Here is an 11295-nt window from a genome sequence, read left to right on the forward strand (position 1 = left end):
GTTAAAATTAGATTCAAATTTCGATTCCTATTCTGATTGTGAACTTCAAGACTCCATTGTCTTGCCTGGTCTCGTCTCATCTGGTCTCGCCTCATCTGGCCTTGTTGTTGTTGTGGTTGGCAGCTTCTGCGGATGTTCTTCAGGCAGCAGGAGGAGCTGCGCCGGCTGAAGGATGAGCTGACCCAGAAGGACGTTAAAATCAGACAGCTGGAGCTGGAGCTCAACAACCTGCGCAACAGCTCCAACGGTGTATGAGCAACGTTGGATGAACACTGGGGCTCTGGGGGCAGAGCAGAGCAGAGCCGAGCCACCAACCCCCTGTGATATGTGTACACCAAGCCCCCCCCCCCCTAACCCCAACCCTACCCTGGCACTGGTGATGACCCCACACCCCAATGGCATATGGCCTAAACTCACTGACCTTCTCCAACCCCCTCCACATTTTAGCCTGCTCAATGGGGTTATTTTTTGTTCCCTGGAGAGGCAAGTGTATTTTTTCCCTCCTCCCCTGGTGTATGCTCCAGCGAGTCTTTTTTCTCAAGGGGAAGAACGATTTCTTCTTCCCTGTGCAACCAATGCTAACCTCTTGCTCTCTCATGATTCCATTCTCTCTCTCTCTCTCTCTCTCTCTCTCTCTCTCTCTCTCTCTCTATCTCCTCCCTCACCTATGGCCTGAGTTTCCCCACTGCCAGTTGAGCTGCAGTGAGCTCCGTCGAGACGGATCTTCGCACCCATGGGTGTGCATGTGAACTGTACAAAATGGAACACAAATAAGTTTTAACTACAGGGCTTTGCTTTCCCCCTCCTTCCTTCTCCCCAGTGAATGTTTCTACTGCAAAAAGATGATTTGAATTTGGATTTTGAATGGCTTTCATCAGCTATATTAGTCTGTTTCTGAAGGTAGATGAGTACCACAACTATCTGTATTTTACACTTGGCTCTAAGACGGTAGTATTTTACTTTCATTATGGTAATTATTTATTTTGTTTCTGTTTTTTTGTATTACCTTAGGCTATTTTCTTTGTAGTCAAGACCATCTCAGTAAAATACTGACAACAAAGAATAATAATTTGCAGGCATATTGTAGTAATTCCTGAAGAGAACAGAGGGTGTGTTCCAATATGCGACTTTGCGTCCTCCACTTGTGCTTGTGGCCTCGAACCAGGAAGTAATATGTCATGATGACATCACTGGCAACAGCACTATATTTCATTATCTCGCAAAAGCTCAATTGTGAAGTCATTTTCTCATTTGCAAACTGGATGGTGAATGAAGAATAGTCCCCCAAAAAATGTTTTGGCTAGGCTGACAGCTGGGAAACTTTATTTTTTTCTGCATGGAGGAGGGACCAGGAGGCGGGGCGAGGCCACAAGCACAAGTGGAGGATGGAAGGTTGCATATTGGAATGCACCCAGAGACTCCGAAATGAACTGTGCCAGTTATGATGTCTAAAGGGCGGGTCTTCACTGGAGTGCAGTGCCATGTGCCAAGAGTGAGATAATGAGGTAATGCCATCATGTCGGCGTGGCGGCGGGCCAAACTACACCTGTTATGGAATTCACAGAAAATCTGGCTGGCAGCGAAACTCTGTGATGTGATACGAGGCGTAGTGCTTGCACACCATGCTTTCTGCTTTTGCGCTCATGCACAAGAAATGCAGAATAGCAGAAATGTAAGATGATTTTGTCAGGTCTACAATGGGACGGAGCTAATGCATATTTAGATGGGCTTTTTTAAAAATGATATTAACACAGTAGAGCTAGTTAGGATGTAAGTTTGGAGTTCACATTCTTCATTAGGTATAGTTTGCAGTAGTCTGAAGCACTGAAATAAAGAGGGCTGAACAGCGATTGATGATGTGGACAAGTATGTTAAACCATGGTAAGTGTTTCATCCTACAGAACTACGTACATTTGTATCATTATTTCAAATGTGGGGTTCTCTTCCAAAGTTTAAAAGACAATCTTTTTTTTCATCCTGGTTTCAGTATCACAATCTCAATTTTAGAATCCTGCCACAGCAAATATGTGTCAACTGTCAACATCAACATTTTATAGTGATGTGTACGATTCTGATTGCAGGAGGTGGAAATAGTCCTTGGCATTGAATTGTGAGGTTGTGAGGTGTATGTAAGTGACTTGAATGGCAATGGATTTGATTTAAATGTTTCGATTCAATGATGGAACTGCCCAGCAGATTGGTTTGTAAACAGTATGTGCGGATACACAATGGGCATGATTGATAATATACTGTAAGTAGAGTAGGTGCGGAATGCTTAAAAACTAAACACATTTGTAGAGCTGTTCTTCAAAAGAGCCATCCCTATTTATTGAGTAGCAATACCACATACATCACAGAACAATGGTCAACCCCTCCAGGTATCATCCCCAAGGTATGAGGCAGTAACCAGGAGTGATTAAAAAAAAAAAAATCAGAGATACTTAGATTTTTGGCAAACAATATAGATATCTGAATTACAAGCTGTTGCCGAGTGTATTACAACACAGAATGCTTTTGGTGTATCCTTTGAATCCTCAACACTTTCCCAAGTGAGACACTTGTGATCCAACTCCTTGATGCCGAGAGGCCTACACTGTTCTGTGTAAATATTTTGTGTGTTTGCCACAGAAGATGTTAAGGTTTAATTGTTACAATGCTTCTGTCAACTGTATACCACTGTGGTTTCCTTTAGGACCCCTGATGATATCTTCTCAAACTCCGATAAGCTACCAATTTCTCTTTGGCCAAAACTGTATAGTACTTGTAAAGTAAGTAGAACAGGAATGTGGCCACAGTATTAAACTAATGCTGAGTGACATTAACTATTCTTCTTACCTTTCAGCTGTTTTAACAGTAATTGATACTTCCTTATATTCACCAAATGAATTCCATTGTTGATTGAAACTTGTTGTAATGTTTATTTCCAAGCTATTCAACTTGTAAAATGTTCATCTTTTTGTATTTGATTTCTCACTTTTTTATTTGATCCCCCCTGCCCTTCAAGGCTGCAGGAATCCTTTCCCTGAATGTTTTAACAATGAACAACAACGAACTATGAGACAAAAGCCCCAGTTTAGTTTTGCTACAAAGCTGTGAAACTGTTCAAACTTTCCTGATGATGTTTTTCCACGGATGGCAAAGACACATTGTTTAAATACCATACATTATTCTTTAAATACCATAAATGTCTGAATTCAAATTTAAATGTCTAAATCTAAATTATTTAGCGGATCTGATTGTCCTTTACACAAGAACTGGCTCATTATAACACATTATATACAAGTAATGCCTATACAAGTTCCACATCTGAGATATCCTACTTTGTCATGTGACTCTGAAGATAGGCCCAATGTTCCTGTCCCTCCGCATTCATGACAAATTATCTTCCTTTCCACAGAATGCAGGTAAGATGAACTGTAGTAAAATAAAACCATTGCGTCTTTTTTAAATGCACTGAAATGCATTTCAGCACGGCTTAAAAAGATACATTTACAGTTGCCACAGGACACATCTCTGCGACATGTTCTTCCACAAGCCTGGATTCCAGTATTAACATGCAGTACTTCGGGACACCTTCAGTTGTGCTAAAGGGAAGCCATATGAATGCAGATAAAGCACAGGGTGGTGTCAGGTGAGTCCATACACAAGCTATGGTTTAAATTTACACATGAATCCTATGTGAACTGTGCCACACATAGGAGGGTAGTTCAACTGGCCCACTAATGGGCAGTCTACGATGTCAACTCTGCAGGCTAGCCTATTCAGTGAATGGCTCAGAGTAAGACAGCAGTTAAGTAAAGCTTTCCAGTGCAGTTGTCGTGATGTTAAGAACCGACTATCAAATTTATCAAATAGTTATTCCATTCATCCAACACTGAAGTAATGTTGAAAGTCTACCAATTTGCTGTGCAGATACAAGGATAACTGAGTAGTAAAAAAAGCATTGTATGCCCTGCACATTCAATATGTTGAGATATATGGCATCCGTGCATTTCATACGCAAGTGAAGATAAATGCCTGCTACTCTTTACATCAGGGCTATTCAAATGGCGGCCCTGGGGCCAGATGCGGCCCTTGGATGGCAAGGTTCTGGCCCCCCATAAGGTCAGAACAAAATGAAAACAAATGTGTGCTCTCTGTGGCCATGCATAATTTGCGATCACTAACACTTCAGGTTAGGGAGATCTCATACTATGCATTCACATGAGAGTGAAATCTTATCTAAAACAGTGTCATAAACGGACCATCCTAAGGCTACTAAGAAAAAGAGAGTGCACCCTAACCTCGGACACCATGCTGCTCGCAGTTATACAGATTCTATTCTGCCCCTTCACTGGAGGAAATTTGAAATATTATATATTGACATTTTAATTGAATACCCCTGCTTTACCTGATGCACTGTAAATGCCAAAATGCCAGCTGCTCTTTACAGGATACACATTCTACACACAAAATCAAGAGAACACCACTGACGTGTTTTTCCCATTTTATTACAGTTAATGGATACACAGAAATGACTTAAATGTCTGCCATTATCAAAGGTAATAGAAAAAAATATATTTGGTCATTATTTACAAAGAACATGAAATCTATTGACTATCCATGCTTAGGACTGCATCTGACAAGGGCAGACATTGACCTCAAAAAAATCCAATAAAACAGAAAATCACATTTGAAGGTGATAACATGTATGCGCTCGTGTAATGTACACACATACATGATGACATCAAAAGAACTCAAAACCACACAAAAATAAAAGACAATGAGAAGAGTGGATAAGAAAAGACCTCATTAAAATCCAGTAGTCAGCTTTTAAAATATTCAGACATGCACCATTTTAAAAAATGTGATTTTTTTAATCTTAAATATCACCACCAGAAAACAGTATACACATTTTTAGGCATTGATAATGAAAACTTAACATAGTGGGTGAGGTTTGTTTTTTTAAACAAGGTTTAAAAAATAAACAAACAAAATATATTCCAAAACCACCTTTGAGGTGGAATGGAATAAACAGAAGCGACTGTTTCAAGGTAAGAGAAGAGGGGGAAAAAAATGATCCCCGTTTTCACAACTAATCCCACGCCATCTTCATATCTCCCTCTGCCATGGCAACAAAACAGTGTGACTCTTGTGACAAACACGTAAAGGGTTAAAATAGTTGGATGACAATAAAGGTGGGGGGGTGGGGGGTGGTTCCTTAATAACAGCCTCAGTCGTCGTCCTCTTCTCCCTCCTCGTCCAGATCCCTTTTCCTTTTCTGACCCCGTTCCTCTTCTAGTAGGAGATGGACAAAGCAGCACAGTTAGACACGGACATAATCGAGGCATAATCAAACAGGCCTGATCTCATTTCATTCTCTTTTAGAGCTTTTTTTTTTTTTTTTTTAAACCTTACCTTCATCCTCGTCATCATCCACCTCACCGTCATTTAACTCATCCTCCTCTTCCTACAAAATTGAAACATTTTTTAGAAGGCATTCCATGCGTACTATGAAATATTAAACTTTTAAGTGAAACTTGATTACACAATAATGCTTTCCAAAGTGGTATACATTTACAGCAATTCAACATTCATCTGTCCTCAATTCTTACCTCTCCGCTGACATCATCTTCCTCTTCTCCCTCCTCTCCATCTTCATCCTCGTCATCCTCATCTACATCCTCTTCATCATCGTCGCCTGGTGCTGCATCTTCATCGTAGTCCTCCTCATCTACCTCTGCACCACAAGAATGCACAGTACAGTTCACATTAGATCTGAACGTTTTATTTACATTTTTCATTCTCAATTAATGCTTGTACGTGTGCCAACTCAGGCTCACTCAAGGCAGAAGTGATGACACAAATGGTGCAAGGATGGCAGAAGGCAGACCTAAACGTGACGTGCAAAAACCCCGTTCCTCAAATATCTACATCTGAAAATATTATTTAAATGTATTTTTTCCTCCCCAAAGAAGTTTAACAAGACAATGAGCGTACCATCATCGTCGTCATCGTCATCGTCATCCAGGCCCTCTACATAGGCCTCTGCATCAGAGTCAGGCGCCTCCTTGTCGTCCTTGTCATATCCATCTAAATACGTTAACTGAGGGAGCAGCTTGAACACGTTGTCCCTGTAGTCGTTCAGGTTTGTCACCTCGCAATTGAAGAGGTCTAAGCTTTTAAGGCTTTCCAGTTTTTTCTGTGAAGGGAAGGGAAAGGAAGGGGAGAGGAGAGATGGGAGGAAAACAGCACACCAGTCAACAACTGCTGGCACAACGGCGCCTTGTATGAGTTTGGGGTGGTGGCTACACCAAGGGGCAGGGCTACTTACCAGGGGCTCGATGGTACTGAGGTCTTTGATTTTGTTGCCGCTGAGGTTGAGATGCGTCAGGTTCGGGCATTTCTCAGATAGTACCTCCAAACCTCCCGAGATTCTGTTGTCGCTGAGCTCGAGCTGTGAATTGACATGTGATGTTTAAATGAAGAAAAAACAATGAGTACTACTAATGTTACGGAATTGAGTAAATGGATGTCACTTGACCCCATAGAGTGGCATGTATGTGCATGCATAATTGTCTTGAGCATAAACCAACCTTTTTAAGTTTGTTTAGTTTTGGTAGATTGGCGACAGAGGTTAGGCCAACGTTGATTGTGCTTAAGAATTCAAGCTCTTCAAACTCATCTGTTAAGCCCTCGATTTTACCTTCGTTTGACCGGCAGTTATCGAGCACAAGTTCTTTGACCTGAAAGACAATGGCAAAAACATCATGAGATTTTTAGGCCAACATAACACATGTGGTACACACACATGAAAGTCTTTGCATATTACATTGTAACAGCATTTCTCCAGGCAAGCTCGAATACAGGAAGCCAACAAGCAGAGAAAAAACTGAACTCTACTATTGCAAGCTTAAATTGAATCAAATGATGGTATTAACTTTTGACTCAGAGTGTAGCTTGCCCCGTGAAAGGCCAGAGTGGCAGAATGGCCATAGGAATAATTCAGTCTTTGAAACAACCAACATATGGAAAATGTGTATTCAAAATAATGAATGACTCAAGTTAATCTGCAATCCAAAAAGACCTTTAAGATTTCTCCAGGCCACTGTATTGATATTCACATATCCTATATGGCAAATGCGTAATTGCGCTGCGTATTTTACGCATGCCAGAGGCAGAGATGGATAAGCGCACAACATGTAATAAACCATGAGAAACATTCTGTCAACACTATTCGATTTAGAACCAGCTCTCTGCCTATTTTCCCCCCATTTTTTTCTGGAAAACAAAATGGCTGCCCGTGTGAAGGTAGGTTGATGTGTAGTCGAATCGAGCGCATCAGTATTAAAAGAAAAATAACCAAAAGTTGTTCGATGAATCTCATCGAAATGCATCGCGCGCATCGTGTGAGAAACTGTAGCAATACCAGAGTACGCAAATCGAGGCGAATTCGATACTCTACTGCTAAACGAATCTCCCAAACTAGAAGTAGGAGGGGCGGCATTAGCTGTAGCCAAACGCAAAGTTTGACCGTCCAAGTGGCAAGCAAGAAAGGCTTGGTGGTGAGAATTCGACGGGTTTTCACTTAATCGGAAAATAAGAGTTTGTAGAATTTGATCGAGGCAATCGATTGTTACATATTCAGCTGTATATATAACAATCTTTGCCTTTTGTTACTTGGTAAAATGGCGGCTTGTCCTAGATCTTAGAAGTAGAGCGGCGCAGTTCGAACTTGCGTATCGCACACATAAACACAGTGCTACATCATAACGACACTCGTCCTATCGGCCCGGTCATGAAAGCCATATAAAACGGATCTGAGGCGTTAGAACGCAAATAAATGAATGCACACAATTAGTTCCCAACGATGACCCGTCGGTTAGCCTCTACAATCACTGCGGTATCTAGAACAATAAATACAGAGTCGTAGTCTCCGAGGAGACCTTGGTCTTGGCTATCCCCTGTGCATCTGCTGTGTGTCGTAGCCTACCCAAGCGGCTGCGGGTCTTTAAAAAGAGCTATATCCGCGGAAAAGATGAATGCTTGGGGCGACTAGAAGTCTGACCTGACATCGAAAACAATGGGGGCTTTTCTTTTCAGGAGTATTAAAGTCTGACTGATTTTATGTTTAAGTGATGGCTATACATGTGGCCATATGACGCTGCACATCCATCCAACTAACAAACAAAAGACGAATGTGGGATGCAACACGTTCGAATAACAGGAGAAACTTTCACTTGTGTGTACACTGGTCTCATTACGCACAAGGGAGCATATGATTATTCAGCGAATTTTAAAAGGGAAAAGAAAACTTTATCCGCGTATATCTACCAAGTGAGCATTACAATTAGGACATCACCATGTATTTATTTCTCACACCGTGGAAATAAATATAGGAGAAGAATAAATGTGACCAACAACCCAGTGGCACAACAAGCCATTCATGCAACCGGCAAACATACAGCCCATACGTAAAGAAAAAGGGCGCGTGCAATGCTACAAAGTTGCAAATATGGCTTCTCGCACAGCTTGCCATGTTTATACAGTGGGAATGGAGTGCTGCTGTAGCCTTACAGTTCCAACCAAGTGAGTGACAACACAGGGCCACTGAGACTTCAATAAGTCACACACCACTCCAATTTACCATAGGATAAACTACCAAAGCCAATAAGTCGCAGAAAACTTTTCATTCAAGGCATCAACTTGACGCGTGCACCTCTTGTTGACTAAAAAAAGAGTGGTTTGTCTACCCCTGCACTATGAAAAACAATATTTCAGCTTGTGAACAGAAGTGCCTTACGTCTGACGGCGTTCGATTCCGCAACTCCAGGTGAATTCTTTTCTTCATATCCATCTTGAGAGACCTAGATTACTGATTTAGTAACCCAATGGGCGCAGTTGGACTTGAGTCTCGGCTGCATGCAGCTATAACCCCCCTTCACTAGCTCCTGCAAGTCTCCCAAACTTGATCTCTCGGTAGGTGGGAGTTGGGTGTGGGATTGTCGTCACCACTAACCAATTGCACGAGCCCTATAGAAAGCGAACATACCATCAACGACTCCCTCTACCAATGAGTGAAACATTTGGAATTGGGTGGGGTTTGGTTGGTCCGCTGCTAGGTTCAAGGCCCACGGTAGTCTATCACGATGATTGGGATATATTGATCATCAAACTAAATGAACACTTGACTATTAAAATATGAAATAAACAAAGCCATTGAGCCAACCCTGCTTGTCTGTGTCACTTCACTCTGAGATGTACATATACTTCACCAAAAACAACAAATTCTTGATCTCACACTTTAGAGATCTGTGTTTGGAATGGGTCGACCATGAATAAAGGCGACGCCATCCACCATAGCCTTCCTCGATTACGGACCAGCTATTCGATTCTAGTAGTGTTCGGTGTACTAGCCAATCACTCTTCAGCTGTTCATATACCATAACAGCGTGGAGGCCTTGCTGGACATGCAATTCGATTAGGTCTGCGTAGCCTGTTAATGCCACATGAAACGGCGCGCAGCAATCATAACAGAACACCGTGAGCAGCTTCTGTTGAGCACGGTAACATATTAACCATGGTCACCTCAACAAACAGCTCCGACATAGCCTGCTATTTTCACGTCGACACATCACTTTGATACAGCAACCACTAAAACTCAGACGTGGTTGCAAAAAGTCTGATGGATTTGACTGCCACATCACCCACGCCAATAGCGGGCAACGTTGTCCCCTTTCGAAGTTCAAATAAACCAATGTACTGTCGAGAGGACATTCACTTCCGCATTTCTGTACCAACATTGGCCACGAAGAAAAAATAGGAAAACAAGGTCACCTGATGCAGCGCGGCGCCATCTTGGTCGCAAATAGAACGCATTCACAACAAGAAATCGTCGAATTTATTCGAGATAAAATGAACAAAAACACTTTACCTATGTCTGTGGTCATTTCTTTTTGGTGCTCCACAACCGCTTTTACAGGCAAGGAAAATGCAGAACGATTGCGTGCCATTTTATTGTTTTCACAAAAGCACCGGCTGGGTTTGCTGCTTGAGAACGCGTTTCACTGACGCCCCGTGATATAATGATTTGGATTTTCGGTGATATCATGACATTATGCCAGTAAAGTCTTCCTCTTTTCTTGGGTCGAATTTTTCGACCCGCGCCCTCGGGTGATTTTCATGTTCTTTTGCTGAGAAAACTTGCGTACTGGTTGAGACCATTTTTCCTCTGGGTGTGTCCGACTCTGTCTGGACGCCCTTGCTTTCCCTGCTGCATCAGCTGTGTACTGCGAGTTCGGAATTGCGCAGAATGAAAGTCAGAGCAGTTGAACAGACGAGTCGTGGCACGCAGTGTAGCCTAGCACTCCTAATTCCACGACGCCTACAAATTCCCAGCCCTTGCAGCAGTAGGCTGCCATTCACCATTGCGCACGGTGCCAATTTAGCATAAGCAGGTTAGAGTTGCGAACTGCATAGTGTTTGATCTTGTGCAGCTGCTGCCCAACACAGAAATGTTACAAATGTAACCATTGTTTTAACGTGGAGCGACATTTTTGATACATTGTAGGCTTACTTTGAGACATGCGTCCATGCGTAAAAGACCTTTTTTGCGGTCATGCGTAAAATACCATTACTGTCTACGGAGTTCAAGTTATGGAACAATTTGGCCTGTTATTTTTCATGAAATTTTCCCCTACACATTAATCAATGTATAATGAACTAATTGCCGAACTACCTTTGTCATACTGACACGGGACTCTTTTTTTATTGCGGACATGCAACGTGCATGTGAGAGACTTTGTTTGGGGTGCTAATATCATATTGGTTTGGATATGCTATCTGTTCTATTTAGAGAGTATGTAGGCTATTGATTGTATAGAGAGCGTCGAGATGAGCCCATCACTGACAAATGTCCTTTACTCATATTTTTATCATAAGTGCATCACATTTTGTGCTAATAAAATATAACAAGCCAAACCTGTAACTGTATTCTGTATTTTAATTCCAATATCTGTCTGTCTGTCATAAGTAATCAACTTATATACCAATCTGAATGAAACCCGTATTCATCCTTCAATAATTAATTCTTCAGTGTATGCCTCTGATTAAATGATCAGAGATTACAGGCAGGGCTCTAAATCAACACCCACAAATCGGTCAAATGCTGGTAGAATGTTGGTTGGCTGGTAGAAAAGACCACTTTCAAACCACATTGACCTCTTAATTAGTGTGTGTTTGGCAAGGTTACCATCTTCTAGCCATTTTGGCTGGTGATGAAAAAGGTAATTTAGAGCCCTGATTACAGGACTACAC

General features: G+C 41.8%; 2 protein-coding genes across 3 annotated transcripts in view; one reads left to right on the forward strand and one right to left on the reverse strand.

The window, feature by feature from the left end:
- The window catches only part of coro2ba (coronin, actin binding protein, 2Ba), a 71322-nt gene extending 67849 nt beyond the window's left edge, over nt 1-3473 (forward strand). For both annotated transcript variants that reach the window (XM_063188168.1, XM_063188169.1), the window contains exon 12: nt 124-3473. In XM_063188168.1, coding sequence (XP_063044238.1) covers nt 124-255 — 132 coding nt within the window. In that variant the 3' untranslated portion in view covers nt 256-3473. The remainder of the gene's footprint in view (nt 1-123) is intronic.
- Nucleotides 3474-4469: 996 nt separating this feature from the next.
- Nucleotides 4470-9839, reverse strand: anp32a (acidic (leucine-rich) nuclear phosphoprotein 32 family, member A). The gene is made up of 7 exons (XM_063188170.1): nt 8783-9839; nt 6576-6725; nt 6314-6436; nt 5980-6181; nt 5595-5719; nt 5398-5449; nt 4470-5277 (listed from the first exon to the last, which is right to left on the reverse strand). The coding sequence occupies exons 1-7, from the start codon at nt 8834-8836 to the stop codon at nt 5213-5215; spliced, it is 771 nt and encodes a 256-aa protein (XP_063044240.1). The 5' UTR covers nt 8837-9839; the 3' UTR covers nt 4470-5212.
- Nucleotides 9840-11295: the final 1456 nt, after the last annotated feature.

This window comes from Engraulis encrasicolus, chromosome 22 (assembly GCF_034702125.1).
Source record: "Engraulis encrasicolus isolate BLACKSEA-1 chromosome 22, IST_EnEncr_1.0, whole genome shotgun sequence".
Classification (NCBI taxonomy): Eukaryota; Metazoa; Chordata; class Actinopteri; order Clupeiformes; family Engraulidae; genus Engraulis; species Engraulis encrasicolus.